The sequence below is a fragment of the Rhinoraja longicauda genome, chromosome 11 (assembly GCF_053455715.1).
Source record: "Rhinoraja longicauda isolate Sanriku21f chromosome 11, sRhiLon1.1, whole genome shotgun sequence".
NCBI classification, from domain to species: domain Eukaryota; kingdom Metazoa; phylum Chordata; class Chondrichthyes; order Rajiformes; family Arhynchobatidae; genus Rhinoraja; species Rhinoraja longicauda.
The window spans coordinates 31,609,261-31,625,022 of NC_135963.1; the positions used below are offsets into that span (position 1 = coordinate 31,609,261).

General features: G+C 44.2%; 1 protein-coding gene across 4 annotated transcripts in view; it reads left to right on the forward strand.

Annotated features, from left to right (window-relative positions):
* Positions 1-390: 390 nt before the first annotated feature.
* Positions 391-15,762, forward strand: part of oma1 (OMA1 zinc metallopeptidase) — a 42,238-nt gene continuing 26,866 nt past the window's right edge. Inside the window, exons 1-3 of one of the 4 annotated variants that reach the window (XM_078407317.1) lie at positions 391-516; positions 4,707-5,221; positions 13,408-13,636. In XM_078407317.1, coding sequence (XP_078263443.1) covers positions 4,716-5,221; positions 13,408-13,636 — 735 coding nt within the window. In that variant the 5' untranslated portion in view covers positions 391-516; positions 4,707-4,715. The other 3 variants (XM_078407315.1, XM_078407318.1, XM_078407316.1) reach the window with 3 other exon arrangements.

Below are 15,762 nucleotides of genomic sequence, written 5' to 3' on the forward strand. Positions count from 1 at the left end.
GCTGGAATTTACCCCATGTCCTGCTACGGTTTTTAGAGTCGAGTGGTCTATCTTGCTCCTCTAGTATCTTTGCCTTTTGGTGGTTTGTCGGGGGAGCGAGGGCGGCCGGGGCCGGTTTGGCGACACACGGAACTGCAGGGCGATCATTTCCTGGTCGACAGGCGAGTTAACGCGAGCGCGGCCCGGCCGGCGTGTGGACCCGGGGCTGGGGGGGGGGGGGGGGAAGAGGGGAGGGAGGAGGGGAGGAAGGGAGTGGGGAAGAAGAGGGGGGAGGAGGAGTGGGGGGGAGGAGGAGTGGGAGGGGAGGGGGAGAGGAGGGGAGAGGAAGAGGCGGGGGGGGGGGGGGAGGGGGAGAGGAAGAGGCGGAGGGGAGAGGAAGAGGAGGAGGGAGGAGAGGAGCCGACGTGGCCCGGGGCCCGAGGCCCGAGTCTCCGGCTGTCACTCATGCGGCGGTGGCCCTGCTCTGATATTCACCGCTGGTGCTGAGCTGTCGGAGAGGCCCGGGTACGGACCAAGGTAAAGGGCATTGCGTGGGCACAACAGCTGCTTCCTGCTGCTGTTCCATTGCATTAATCATTTGATTCCTCACGCAGTCAGCCAACCGTAGTTGTCATTGATTTTGTGCACAAAAACTGGACCCTGGGCTGTAAAACAAAAAGCACACAGCTAGCTACAGGAAGTCCCGTGCACGAAGTATTTCGGAAGAAGAAGGTCATGTTAACCTTTCAGCAGCATTTCCCCTCGTCCGAGAAAGTGCTGGTTCTTGTGCACAGTTTGGCTGGACCGTGGGATGCATCAGAGCGCTTCACATCTAAAGTGCTTTTGAAATAGGGTAGTTGTTCTTCAGAAAGAAAAGTTAGAAAGCCCCTAAATCCTGCTGAACACACACAATTAAAAAAAATCAATAGTGAATGCGGTAGTTGCAGCCAAATGCTTATTAGCAAAGAGGGAAACTAACGTACGAGAATGCACGGGGATGGAGGACATTGGGGGTTCGCAAGGAAACTGCAAAGGGTGCTGGCTGAGAAGATTTGAAACTCAGGTAGAGGATATATCAGAAACACAGTAACAGATAATCTATTTTAGTGTTCGGAAGTCCCGATGGTTTGGCATCTGGTTCATTGGATTCTGTTCCCTGTGCTCCCTTTAAATTTTAGAGATTGAAAGCATGGTTTTAATGTGGGAGATACTGTATTATGAATCTGTTTGAGTTTTCCGCACATTCCCGTTCTCCCCTTAAACTTATCTGGTTCACTTGTAAATGTATCATACTTTGTAACATCAAAAAAAGGTGAATTGAAAGAGTATTTTGAAGTTTTGATAGGAGCAATATCTGACACTCTGACAGTAAAACACAAAGTGCTGGAGTAAGTCAGCAGGTCAGGCAGCATCTCCAGAGGACATGAATAGTTGACATGACATTTTGGGTTGGGACCCTTCTTCAAACTGATTGTTGGGGGGGAGATTGCTGATTGGCAGATGGGTGGACAAAGGCTAGAGATAAAAAAAGAGACTCAGTCAGTTCTTTCAATTAAGCAAGATTGAAGTCCCAAGATGCCAGATTATTGAAGTTTTATCATAGAGCCAAGGAGAGGACACAGAATCCCTTAAATGCCCCATTTACTTTGTAACTTTGTCCACACCCTTTATGCGGCGACTTGTATATCTTGGGTATGCAAGCAAGGAATTTCACTGTGACTTGTCTCATGTGACAATAAAGTATTCAACTCAATTCAATACAAAGGTTAAACTCTGAAGATTAACATATAATGCTGGAGTAACCCAGTGGGACAGGCAGCTTCTCTGAAGAAAAGGAATAGGTGACGTTTTGGGTGGACATCCTGAGTGTCACCTATTCCTTTTCTCCAGAGATGCTGCCTGACCTGCTGAGTTACTCCAGCATTTTGTGTCAATCTTCGATATAAACCAACATCCACAATTCCTTCCAATACAAGGATTAAACTCAACCAGCTCTTAAAAATGGAGATCCGTTTGACCCTGGCATTCCTGTTTCTATTAATGGTGGTGGATAGGTTGGGGTATGGGGATAGTCTGAAGTTCGAAAGTTAAGTGTTCAGCTCTGAGGGTGCTTATGAAGATATTGAGGAGAAGATGAGGTACTGTCCCTGATTAGCAATGTGCTTGTTTAGCAATGCTTTAGGAAGACAAAAACCAGTGTGTGAGAGAACGTTAAAATATTCAGTGATAAGACTATCAAAGACATCGGTGGTGGGGAAGATGCTGGAGTCAATTATTAAGGAGGCAATAACAGTGCATTTGGATAGCAGTTAAAGGATAAATCCAAGTCAGCATGGATTTATGAAAGGAAAATCATGCTCGACTAATCTTCTGGAATTTTTTGAGGATGTGACAAGTAAAATGGATGAAGGGAGCCAGTGGATGTAGTGTATCTAGACTTTTAGAAAGCCTTTGATAAGGTCCCACACGGGAGTGGGCAGAATTCTCTATGAAGTCTACCAGGTCACAAAAAAAACAGCTCGATGTCCAAGCTCCCCCTTTAGCTCACATGCCTTATCCCTCCACTTGTTTCTGAGCTTGTAAGGCAGTTTTAGAAGGATAGTCTTCATATTGGAAGCGACATTCGTTTCCTGCATATAGGTGAGATGTTCCATTGCATTGCAACAACCTCTAAGGAACAGTGAGAACGCTGGCAATGCTTTCACATCTTCTGATCTGATCACTGACCAGGCCAATGCCTTGACCATATTTGCAGTGGCAATCTTATGTTCATTACCAAAACTGTTATCAGGTCCAATGTCATCTGAGTTTATATCACTCTGTGGTGTGGCACTCCCAGCAATGGAGTGTGTAGTTTGCTGACCAACCTTAGATAACCATACTTTTGTATCTTGTGTAAACCGATAAAAGCTTCCACTGTTTTGTCAATCCACTGATTTTGCTTTTCGAGTCCATCATCAGGCAGTGGTAACTTCACCAATGCCTTGTAATTTTCTTTGATTTCATCACAGAGCTTGATTAATTGAATCAGGTTAGATTGTACCATTTACATTTGCACTTGATTCCATGAGCTCTTTCATCATTTCCATTAACTTGATAGCTTGTTTAAATCTTGTGTTTTTTCTCTTCTGGTACATCTCAATGAGTGATTCCAAGCCCTTGGCAGTGGGTTTAATAATCCTCTTTTCCTTTTCAGAATCCTTTCTGATATCGCCACCTTGTGACTGAGCATCAGATATAACCACAGACATACTTGTACACTATCCCTTTAAGATATGTTGATGTAAAGTCATAGCAGCACAAGTATTCAAAACAACTGATACCATGCGATTCTCAAGGTCACTTCTTTGTTCGCAATTCTCAATTACAGTAGCCGTTTTCCAATACAGCTTATCACATATAGCTTTTCCAATAAAGCTTAATAGTAGCCGTTTTCCAATACAGCTTACAACTACTCCATGAATTGTTTAATATGGACATTGATGTCTTATGGGAGATCATGATGATTGTATCTATATCTGCAAGGCTCCAAAAAATCAGCATTGTGTTTGAACACTCCTGGAATGTGTTGATAAAAAGATGAAATGGGAGACTTTACCTATAGAATGGTGCAGGGACATCCCTGTGTTAAGGTGCTTTTATGTTGCTAGTGCAAGCTGGCTGTTTGCATTTGCTAATCTGCCTGCAGCACCGAACCACATACTGCCTCCAAACCCCAGGAAGCTCATATCAAATCATTTGCAGTTACATCTATGAAATTCCTTAGTAGTGTCGGCTCCTATTTATGTAGGAAAAAAACTGCAAATGCTGGTTTAAATCGAAGGTAGACACAAAATGCTGGAATAACTCAGCGGGTCAGGCAGCATCTCTGGAGAGAAGGAATAAGTGACGTTTCGGGTCGAGACCCTTCTTCAGACTGATGTCAGGGGAGGGGAAGGTGGAGGGGATAGAGAGGGAAAGCAGGGACTATCTGAAGTTAGTCAATGTTCATACCGCTGGGGTGTAAACTACCCAAGCGAAATATGAGGTGCTGTTCCTGCTGTTCCTGTCACACTGGGCCTCACTATGACAATGGAGGAGGCCCAGGGCAGAAAGCTCAGATTGGGAATGGGAGGGGGAGTTAAAGTGCTGAGCCACTGGGAGATCAGGTTGGTTAAGACGGGCAGAGCGGAATTGTTCAGCAAAACGATCGCCGAGCCTGCGCTTGGTCTCGCCGATGTTGAGAACATCTGGAACAGCGGCTACAATAAAAGAGGTTGGAGGGGGTGCAGCTGAACCTCTGCCTCGCCTGGAAAGACTGTTTGGGTGCTTGGATGGAGTCGAGAGGGGAGGTAAAAAGGACAGGTGTTGCATCTCCTGAGGTTGCAGGGGAAGTACCTGGGTGGTTTGGGTGGGAAGGGACGAGTGGATCAGGTAAATTCGGAGGGAACGGTCTCCTTGTTACGAAGAGGGGGAGGGGGAGCAAGAGCAGAGCTGCAGGATCTTGAGTGGACCCTAGTGAGAACCTCATCTATAATGGAAGAGAGGAACCCCCATTTGCTAAAGAATGAGGACATCTCCGATGCCCTGGTATGGAACACCTCATCCTGGGCGCAGATGCGGCGTAGACGTAGGTTCCTATTTATTGTCTTACTTAATCACGTTTGTATGTGATGGTGGGAAATAGACATTTCCTTTGCTTTGAAGCTTTCTTTTAAGTATTTCTTCATAATGTTTTTGTCTTTTAGTCGGCAGAAATGAGGGCTGGATTTTGGCTTCGGGATGCTGGAAGGTACCTGTTCTCCTGGCGAAGCTGCAGTTTTCAACAAAACACCTCCGTGCTGCCAGAAAGATTTCAGATATGGAGAAGTTACAAAATGAAACATCAGAGGTTAACAACAGGTGATGGACCATACCGTTTAGCGAGAAATTCAGATGCTTGGCGGAGCTGGATTCAACCTAATGCGATGTTGCCATCTTGCACAAAACATCATTCAGTCTTCAGAAATACCGTACATAATATAGCAGTTCTATCAAAAAGGTCACCAGACATCAATCCGATCCCACTCTCCTTCAGAGACTTTTCTCACTGCACAAGATGTAAGCCGGCTTGTGTCTTGTCAAGAAAATGTTTTAATGCTAAAGAAACTGCTGACCTACATAAAGACTTCCACACAACATCTCGGGTCCTAGCCTTGCCAATCCCTCTGATTTGGCTTCTGCTGAAGCCCCTCAAGAAAATTATAACAATGATTCTTGGCAGGTAAAATTGATGGATTTGTAAATGATTAAGGGGATGGAGTGCTCTCGCAACACAAGCATAAATATAATATTAACTGGGAACTATGGCAGCATCAGAGATGTGGAATAGGCTTTTCAAACTTAAAAGAGAAGTATCAACAAATTGAAGTTTCATGTCTCAAAAATATTTTAATCTGACACTTTGTTTTGTAGAAAAACCAAAGTAGAGTTAAAAAATAAACATTAACTTAATTTGTATAATGCATTTTGTTACAATTATATAGTTTAAGATTTTTAATACAGCTCCAAGTGGAAGCTACTGGACATTATCATCAGCGATATTTCAAGTGTATGACATTCATTTCAGCAGGTGCAAGTCAGAGCTGGGTGCTTTACTGCAGTAATGAAAGCAACAAGTGTGGCAGAGAGTGTGTGTATAAATATGGAAGTTGGTCACAATGCTTCTGGTTCTCTTGAGTGCAGTTTTAGCAACCTCTTTGAGGAAGGTCAAGATAGCTCTGGTTGGGACAGGAAAATAATACAGGCCCACCACCGATATTCCGGCATTCTTGGTTCCAGAGCATTGCCGTATTATCTGCTTTGTCGGACCAACAGAGGTCATGGCTTCAGGGGACCGAGATACCTGTCTGTAAAATCGAACTCGGAAGTCGGCTATGAGAGCGGATCTATTGGCTCCGGCTAGGCCGGAGTTCCAGAGCCCCATTTTTGGGGGGACGTCCGGGTGGGGAAGATTTCAAGTGTACTCTCCTAATTTTATCCGGATTAAAGGAGGTGCTAGACCAGTCAGTGGTGGAGCTATTAGAGAAAACTGGTAAGCAAAATCAGAAGTGAAATTTAGGAAGGTTAAACATTTTGTTGACACGATTTCCTTGATGTTTTCAAATTGAATGATTGATTTCAAATTGATTCAGTGATGAAGGATTGAAAAACAGGATAAGCAAATTCAAGCCGCAAAACTAGAGCGGAGTAAAAAAATTATTGGATTCGTTGCCAGAAGTTACCAGAATGTGTGATTGAAAGAATAGTTGATTGTGTTCGAGAAAATGTGAAGAGAAATTTGGTAAGAAAGAGTCCGCAGATGCTGGGATCTTGAGCAAATCACAAAGCGGGTCAGGCAGCATCTGGGGAGACAATGAACAGGTGATGTTTGAGGTCAGGATCCTGCTTCCATCTGTCCCAAAATGTCATCTGTCCATTCGCTCCACTGATGTTGCCTGAATTGCTTAGTTTCTCTAGCACTTTGTGTTTTTCTCATGTGATCTTTGGAATTGTTCTCTAGAAATGGAGCTCTCTTTGTTCGACCTTCATTGTCCTTAAAATCCCACACTTGCAGGAGAAATTAACTTACAACCATATGCTTTGGATTGCATAATACTGTTTGTGTTTTAAATTTTTAAGTGCTTGGTGTGTGGTACAGTTGGAAATATAAATCATCAATAAAGGGCAAAGAACATAAGTAGATAAAGCTTGCACACTGCTGAGGTGTTTGCTATATATTCCAAATGTTACTCAGGTAATTCTTCACTTAAGTTTCAGTGAGTGGCACCTTTGCACTTGTCCTTTTTTACTGCAGTTATTTGGATAAAATGTTGGACATATTCAGCATATCAGACAGTAACCATGGAAAGTGAAATGTTAATGTTCTAGATTTCAGTTCTGATTCAGTTTCTCTGATCTAAAACATTAACTATTTCTCTTTCCACATATGCTGCCTAACCTACTGAATGTTTCCAGTATTTGTGGATTTGTTTTTCTTTTTGTATAACTGCAATAATTTAAAGACCCGAGAGCTACGTGAGGTCCTACTTATATATTTTTAGAAGGAATGGTAAATTAGAAACTGATTATTTCAGTGGTACTGTCTGATCATTTCAGCTTGAATAATATTTTTGAGTCCAACATCATCCAGCGGAAACAAATCTGATGTTAGACAATAGACAATAGGTGCAGGAGTAGGCCATTCAGCCCTTCGAGCCAGCACCGCCACTCAATGCGATCATGGCTGATCACTCTCAATCAGTACCCCGTTCCTGCCTTCTCCCCATACCCCCTCACTCCGCTATCCTTAAGAGCTCTATCCAGCTCTCTCTTGAAAGCATCCAACGAACTGGCCTCCACTGCCTTCTGAGGCAGAGAATTCCACACCTTCACCACTCTCTGACTGAAAAAGTTCTTCCTCATCTCCGTTCTAAATGGCCTACCCCTTATTCTTAAACTGTGGCCCCTTGTTCTGGACTCCCCCAACATTGGGAACATGTTTCCTGCCTCTAATGTGTCCAATCCTCTAATTATCTTATATGTTTCAATAAGATCCCCCCTCATCTTTCTAAATTCCAGTGTATACAAGCCCAATCGCTCCAGCCTTTCAACATACGACAGTCCCGCCATTCCGGGAATTAACCTAGTGAACCTACGCTGCACGCCCTCCATAGCAAGAATACCCTTCCTCAAATTTGGAGACCAAAACTGCACACAGTATTCCAGGTGCGGTCTCACCAGGGCCCGGTACAACTGTAGAAGGACCTCTTTGCTCCTATACTCAACTCCTCTTGTTACGGAGGCCAACATTCCATTGGCTTTCTTCACTGCCTGCTGTACCTGCATGCTTCCTTTCATTGACTGATGCACTAGGACACCCAGATCTCGTTGAACTCCCCCTCCTCCTAACTTGACACCATTCAGATAATAATCTGCCTTTCTATTCTTACTTCCAAAGTGAATAACCTCACACTTATCTACATTAAACTGCATCTGCCATGTATCCGCCCACTCACACAACCTGTCCAAGTCACCCTGCAGCCTTATTGCATCTTCCTCACAATTCACACTACCCCCCAGCTTAGTATCATCTGCAAATTTGCTAATGGTACTTTTAATCCCTTCGTCTAAGTCATTAATGTATATCGTAAATAGCTGGGGTCCCAGCACCGAACCTTGCGGTACCCCACTGGTCACTGCCTGCCATTCCGAAAGGGCCCCATTTATCCCCACTCTTTGCTTTCTGTCTGTCAACCAATTTTCTATCCATGTCAGTACCCTACCCCCAATACCATGTGCCCTAATTTTGCCCACTAATCTCCTATGTGGGACCTTGTCGAAGGCTTTCTGAAAGTCGAGGTACACCACATCCACTGACTCCCCTGTCAATTTTCCTAGTTACATCCTCAAAAAATTCCAGTAGATTTGTCAAGCATGATTTCCCCTTCGTAAATCCATGCTGACTCGGAATGATCTCGTTACTGCTATCCAAATGCTCAGCAATTTCGTCTTTTATAATTGACTCCAGCATCTTCCCCACCACTGATGTCAGACTAACTGGTCTATCATTACCCGTTTTCTCTCTCCCTCCTTTCTTAAAAAGTGGGATAACATTTGCTATCCTCCAATCCACAGGAACTGATCCTGAATCTATAGAACATTGAAAAATGATCTCCAATGCTTCCACTATTTCTAGAGCCACCTCCTTAAGTACCCTGGGATGCAGACCATCAGGCCCTGTGGATTTATCAGCCTTCAGTCCCATCAGTCTACCCAAAACCATTTCCTGCCTAATGTCAAACAACAACAACCCTCTCAGCCCCGAGCCTGCACTCCCAATAGTCATGTCAAAGTTGATCAGGACCTCAAATTCACTTACCTGCCTTTGCAAAAATCAAATGACTCATGGACTTTATCTTTTCATTTTTCCCTTGTGGATTCAGAGATTCAGATTTTCATTACCTTCTGTAAGGGGGGGAAATAGCTTCTATAGTGCTGGTTTCTCTCCAATTGCCCCCAGGTCTGGAATACCCCAGGAGAAGGCATAATCATAATGCCGCTGTGCCTACCCAATCAAATCTCGTAATTTAATATTTTAAATTCAAATGAATATAGATTCCATCCCAATGGCAAAAGTCAGTGGAGTGTAAACCAATATTAAGCACAAAATCAGTCTACGCCACACCCTTTCCACAGCAATGTATCTGTCCCCTCCAATGTTGGCATCAACAGAGGACATTTTTTATAATTTTTTGGAACAAAGAGGAATGGAAGACAAATGACAGACCTTGAGGTGACTTTTTTCACCCTTGCTTCTGGGAGGTATTTTCATGGAGTGGTAGAGTTATGCAGCATGGAAATAAGTCCCAAGCTAAATTAGTCCATGTCTGCCATCAACCCATTTACACTAATCCTACACTCATGTCCCCTCCGCACTCTGCTCCCAATAGGCCGCTTGGATATGCCTCGCCTTTTTAATTAGTTGCTTAATAAGCCAATTTTGATCACCCAACCAGACCACCGGCTAGCTTTCAAATTCTTCCATTCCTGCTCTGACACTGCAATTAACTGGTAAGTTGGAAACTTTTAATATGAGTTATGGGCCAACATGTTCTCGATAGTGAAGGGCAAGACTGGCAGGAGCAGGGAATCCTGACTGACAGGGTATGAGGTGCTAGAGCAAAAAGGAGGCATATGTCATGTATAAGCAGATGGGATCAAGATCCTTTATGGAGTATTGGGGGTGTAAAAGTACCCAAGAGGGAAATCAGAAGGGCAAAAATGAACAAGAGATAGCTTTGGCCGATAAAGAATCCAAAGGAATTCTACAAGCATATTAGAGGCAAAAGAGTAACTCGGAAGAGAATAGGGCCATTCTAAGGTCAGCAAGGTCATCTGTGTGGAGGCACAGGAGGTGGACATGGTATTAAATTGTTTTTTCTTGTCTGTTCTTACCATGGAGAAAGACATGAATGCTAGGGAACTTGGGGAGGGTTGTAGTAATATTTTGAAAGAATCCACATTACAGAAGAGGAGGTGCTGGAGGTGTTAAGACTCATAGTGGATGTATCCAGGCCAAGTTCAGTTGAGTTTATGGTAGTGTGCACAAGTGCGGTGAGGTAGAGGTATCATGAAAATCCTGCTTGTAGCAGTGTCATAGACACATAGATTTGGACAACACACAAAAACATAAATTATGCAGGATAGTAAAAATAAAAAGATTGTCTAAAAAACAAGACAGTCGTGGCTTGAAGTTGGGAAACAGAGGGTGGTGATCGAGAGTTGTTTTTCAGACTGGAGACGTGCAACAAGCGGTGTACCACAGGAACCGATGCTGGGTCCACTTATGTTGTTTATCTGAATGATTTGGATGTGAATCTAGGTGGCACGGATAGTAAGTTTATGATGGCACTAAAATTGAAAAGGTTATTTTGATCAACGGGCAACGGGCCAATGAATGGCAGATGGCGTTTAATTCATGCGAGGTGATACATTTTGATTGGACAAATTGTGTTAAGATTTGTACTGTAAATGATAGGGCCCTGGGGAATGTTGAAGAACAAAAAGACCCAGGGATCCAAGTACATAGCTCCATGAAAGCAGCAACATGTGGGCAGGATGGTAAAGAAAGTGTTTCACACACTTGCCTTCATCAGTCGAGCTATTGAGTACAGTAAAAGACACAAAGTGTTGGAGTAACTCAATGGGTCAGGCAGCATCTCTGGAGAATATGGACAGGCAATGTTTCAGGTCACCACCGTTCTTCAGACTGAAAAAGGGTCCAGACCCAAAACACTTTGAGTTACTCCAGCACTTAGTCCTTTTTATTTTGTCAACCAGCATCTGCAGTTCCTTGTGCCTCTATTGAGTGCAGGATTTGGGATGTCATGTTACAGCTGTTACTTAGAGCACACTTTACAGTTCTGGTTACCTGCTAGAGAATGGATAAGAATGCATAAAAGATTCACAAGGGTGTTATCGAGCCTGAAGGACTGGAGGAGAACCTGGAAAGGCTTGGTCTTTTTCCCCTGGAGGGTAGGAGGCTGAGGGTGACCTTATAGAGGTTTATAATATCATGAGGGAATAGATAAGGCAAGAAGGGAAAGATGTTAAAGGGAACTTAGCGGCAGCTTTTCCACACAGAGGCTAGTGCTTATACGGAAAGAGCTGCCATAGGAAGTGGTAGAGGCAGGTATATTTACAATATTTCAAAGACACTTTGACAGGTATATGGGTAGCAAAGGTTTGGAGGGATATACGCCAGGTGCAGGCAAGTAGTACTAGCTTGGTTAAACATTTTGGTCTGCATGGATGAGTTGGGCTCACGGGCCTGTTTCTGAGCTGTATAAACCTTTAGACAGGTACAGGAATAGGATGGGTTTAGAGGGATATGGGCCAAAAGCTGGCAGGTGGGACTAGTGTATATGGGGCATGTTGGTCAGCGTGGGCAAGTTGGGCTGAAGGACCTGTTTCCATGCTATGTGACTCAATGTTGTTCATCCTTCGGGTTCGAAGATGACCATGACTTCACTTTCATTTGGAGGATTGGTGACTGTGGGTCCAGAAGTGACTGGTGAGGCCAATCCGGGCCCGGAAGGCACGCCCACACGTAGGACACAAATGGATGGGTGCTGCAGTGGAAGTGGAGGTAGCCCGGGCCTTGCGCGCGGTGCGTTTCCTCTGGGCCTCTTCAGTGTGTCTGTTCTCTGCTGCACGGGCTCCTGTGGTGAGCTTGCTACACCAGGTTGGACGGTCCAGAGCAAGATACTCCCAAGTGCTGAGGTTGATGTCCAAGTCTTTGAGGGACACTTTGAGGCAGTCCTTAAACCGTTTCTTCTGTCTTCCTACTGAGCGCTTGCCCTGTCACGGTTCTCCATACAGAAGCTGTTTTGGCAGTCGACTCTCGGGCATTCTGACGACATGGCCTGCCCATCTGGCTTGGGCTTTCCGTCGGAGGGTGTGGACGCTGGGGATTCCGGCCTGTTCCAAGACCTCTGTGTCGGGAATTTTGTCCTGCCATCTGATGTGAAGGAGTCTGCGTAGGCAGCTCAAGTGAAAGTGGTTGAGTTGTTTGGCATGTGACTCTATGACACAAAAGGTGGTGGTGCTGGCTGAGAGAGGGTGGTGCAGGTTGATAGCCACAGCTTTATGGTCTGGATGAATGAAGGAAGGTGATGAATGTGGACGGAGTAGAAAACAAAACAATGCGAGCACCATGAGCAATGAAGCATGACAGTTGCTGAAGTCTGAAACAAAAGAGGATGCTGGAAATATCCAGCAGGTATGGCAACAACTGTGACGAGAGAGATACTGCTAATATTATAGGTTGAAGATCTTTTATCAGAATTATTTATGGGCAACTTCCTTTGCCTCCCAAATTTAATTTTTAATTTCGCTCCTGGATTTTCTCGATCTCTTAACCATAAGCCTCCCCGAGACAATAGGAGACTCTTGAAAAAGATGAAAGGAAAAACTGAACACTGGAAAGGATCTGTTTTGCTGCATAATTGTAGAGGCTTCATGTCAGGAAATCAGATTGAATTTTGTGATTTAAGCAAGTGGGAGGCGTGCTTTTGTTTTCATTTCCTTGAAGTATTTTGCTCCTTACTTGGTATATATTTGCATTAACGGATTTTGGTTGACCTTCATTTTCATCACTTTTGTTTTGCTGTAAAATTAGCCTTGTATTTCAATTTTTGATTAATGAAGTATGATGTAAATCCCAGCCAGTTGGCTTCAGTTGGGTCTTTCAAAACACAGAAGTAGACTGCCAGCTTGCTATTTTTATTAAATATTGGGCTCCACTAGGGCTGTGAGAAATCCTTATGTGAGAAATTATGAGACAAAAGATAAAACTGCCAATCATAAAATAAAGCTCACAGAAGTTTGTCAGCAGGAGCATAACTGGAAATGATCATGGAAGCCCAGACAAAGGATTGCAAAACACAAAGCAATGAGTTTTTGGAGGAACAACACCTAATTTTTCGCTTGAGCAGCATACACCCCAGTGGTATGAATATAGACTTCTCTAACTTCAAGTAGCCTTTGCCTTCCCTCTCTCTCTCCATCCCTCCCAGTTCCCCGAGTAGTCAGACTGTCATTTACATTTCATCTACGTCTGCTTTGTTGTTACCTTCTCCTAGCTAACAATGCTCTATGCTACATTTTCATTGAACTTCATCCCCTTTGACCCATTTTCACACCTTACATTTCTTTATCTCTGCACCTCCCTCTCCCCTGATTCAGTCTGAAGAAGGGTCTCAACCTGAAACGTCACCCATTCCTTCTATTCAGAGATGCCACCTAGCCCGCGGAGTTACTCCAGCATTTTGTGTCTATCTTCAAAGTAATGAATGCTCTCTGATCCACAACATTCACAACTGGAAGAATCCCATTACATTTCTTCATGTGGTTGCTTTGTTTTTTCAGGAGTATACGGAAATGGTGGCAGACTCTCCCACCTGAAAAGCAGGAGGTGCTCAAGGACAAGGTGAAAAGGAACAAGTGGAGCATTTTGTTCAGTTTATGTGGCCTGTCCGGTGTGATTGGAATATACCTCTGGACACACCTGGATAAGAGTCCGATCACAGGACGCAGTCGCCTACTGGTGTTCAGCAAACGACAGTTCCTGCGGCTGGCTGAATTTGAGTACCAGTCGGTAAGCATGCAAACTCCCTGTAACCACGGTAACCAAGTCCCCTTTTATCGACGATGTGTTCCTTCTCGGTGACGTATTCTATAACTTATTGTCAGACCATGCAATACAATTTTGCATTTCGTTCATTTACAATCTCTGTTGTTATGAACAAAGAATACAACTTTCAAATGATATATCAGCAGTGGTGATAGACACAAGAAGCTGGAGGAACTCAGCAGGTCAGGCAGCATCTCTGGAGAAGAGGAATAGGTGACTTTTCTGGTCGAGACCCTTCTTCAAACTGAGAGTTAGGGGAGAGGGAAATGAGAGATATAGAAGGCACATCGAGGAAATGAATGAAAGGTATGCAACTGAGCCGTGCTTTCCATTGAAGCATTCTACATGTTTACTGGCAGCTGTGGTACTTGTTTGCACCATACTCTTGTGCTGCCAGTAGATGGAGCTCTTACTGGATTCCCATTGTGCTTCTGGTGCTGTGCACCAGGTTACTTGCTCCTGTTGGCAAGTGCTCCAACCCCTCCAGCATCTCCCTTCTATTAATGCAGAAACTTTTTATTTGTGTAGCTCCCCCCCACCGCACTCTGCTTTTTTTGCACTTTTACTTTAAATTTGTTTCTAGTTTATTTCTTGCTCTTGCTCCTGGCCTCCAGTGTCTGTCAGCAATCAGAGAGCCCCATCCTGTGGCCCTGATTTAATATTAGTTGCTTTTTATCCACGGCAGGTATTCCCCATAGTTTCTTGGGAAGATTTTATATAAAGGTTGCTGGATTTTGAGCTCATCTGTCAGATCTATTTTTAGCCTGCTTGGCAGTGGAAAATAAAACCAAATGTTCTTGACTCTTTATATAATTAATATCTTTGACGCCTGGGATCAACGCAATTATGTTCCCTGCAATCTGGTGTGATATCTTTCAGCGATGCAGCTCTCAAAACATGATATTATTCTAGAGCAATTATATCATCAGGTCTCACTTAATGGTTGAAGTGTAAAATTTATTATGCACCTGTTTCTTAGAAGAACATAAGAGCCCATATTCCCTTCAATTATTGGTTCTTGCAAAGCATTCTTCAGTGGACTGGACTCCAGTGCCTGGGACATGCTGTTTATGCTCCCTGCCCAAACACACCACTAACCTTGGCCAACTCCAGACAGATGTTAGACAGATAGACACGAAGCTAGACACAAACTGTTGGAGTAACTCAGAAGGAATGGGTGACATTTCGGGTCGAGACCTTTCCACCAGTCTGAAGAAGGGTCTCGACCTGAAACGTCATCTCTTCCTTCTCTCCAGAGATGTTGCCTGTCCCGCTGAGTTACTCCAGCATTTTGTGTCTACCTTTGGTTTAAACCAGCATCTGCAGTTCCTTCCTGCACATCCAGACAAGCGTTGCTTGACCTGGTGATGCAGTGTTGAGTGGTGGCTGAGTCTCAGGTCATGCGATAGATTGGGCAGAGCTGAATCAACATCCGTGAAACTCTTGAGGAAGTCTCCCACTGGTAGCAGTGTTCCTGTAAGCTCCAGCTTCTATCAACCATCAAAGCTCTAGGGTTTTTCAAATATTTCTAAAAATTCAAAAATATATAGAAGCCATGGTGGCATAGTGGTAGAGTTGTTGACTTACAGCGCCAGAGACCCGGGTTCGATCCTGACTATGGGTGCTGTCTGTACGTGGTTTAGTTTAGTTTAGAGATACAGCGCGGAAACAGGTCCACTGAGTCCGCACTGACCATCGATCCCTGCACATTAACGCTATCCTACATGTACTAGGGACAATGTTTTTTACATTTACACCAAGCCAATTAACCTACAAACCTGTACGTCTTTGGATAGTGGGAGGAAACCGAAGATTTCGGAGAAAACCCACGCAGGTCATGGGGAGAACGTACAAAGTCCGTACATACATGCACCCGCAGTCAGGATTGAACCCGGGTCTCTGGCGCAGTAAGGCAGTAGCTCTACCACTCCACCACCTTGCCGAGTTTGTTTGTTTTCCCCGTGACCACGTGGGTTTTCCCCGGGTGCTTCGGTTTCCTTCCACACTACAAAGACATACAGGTTTGTAAGTGAATTGGCTTCTGTAAAAATTATCCCTAGTGTGTAGTGAGTGATAGTGTAAGGGAGATC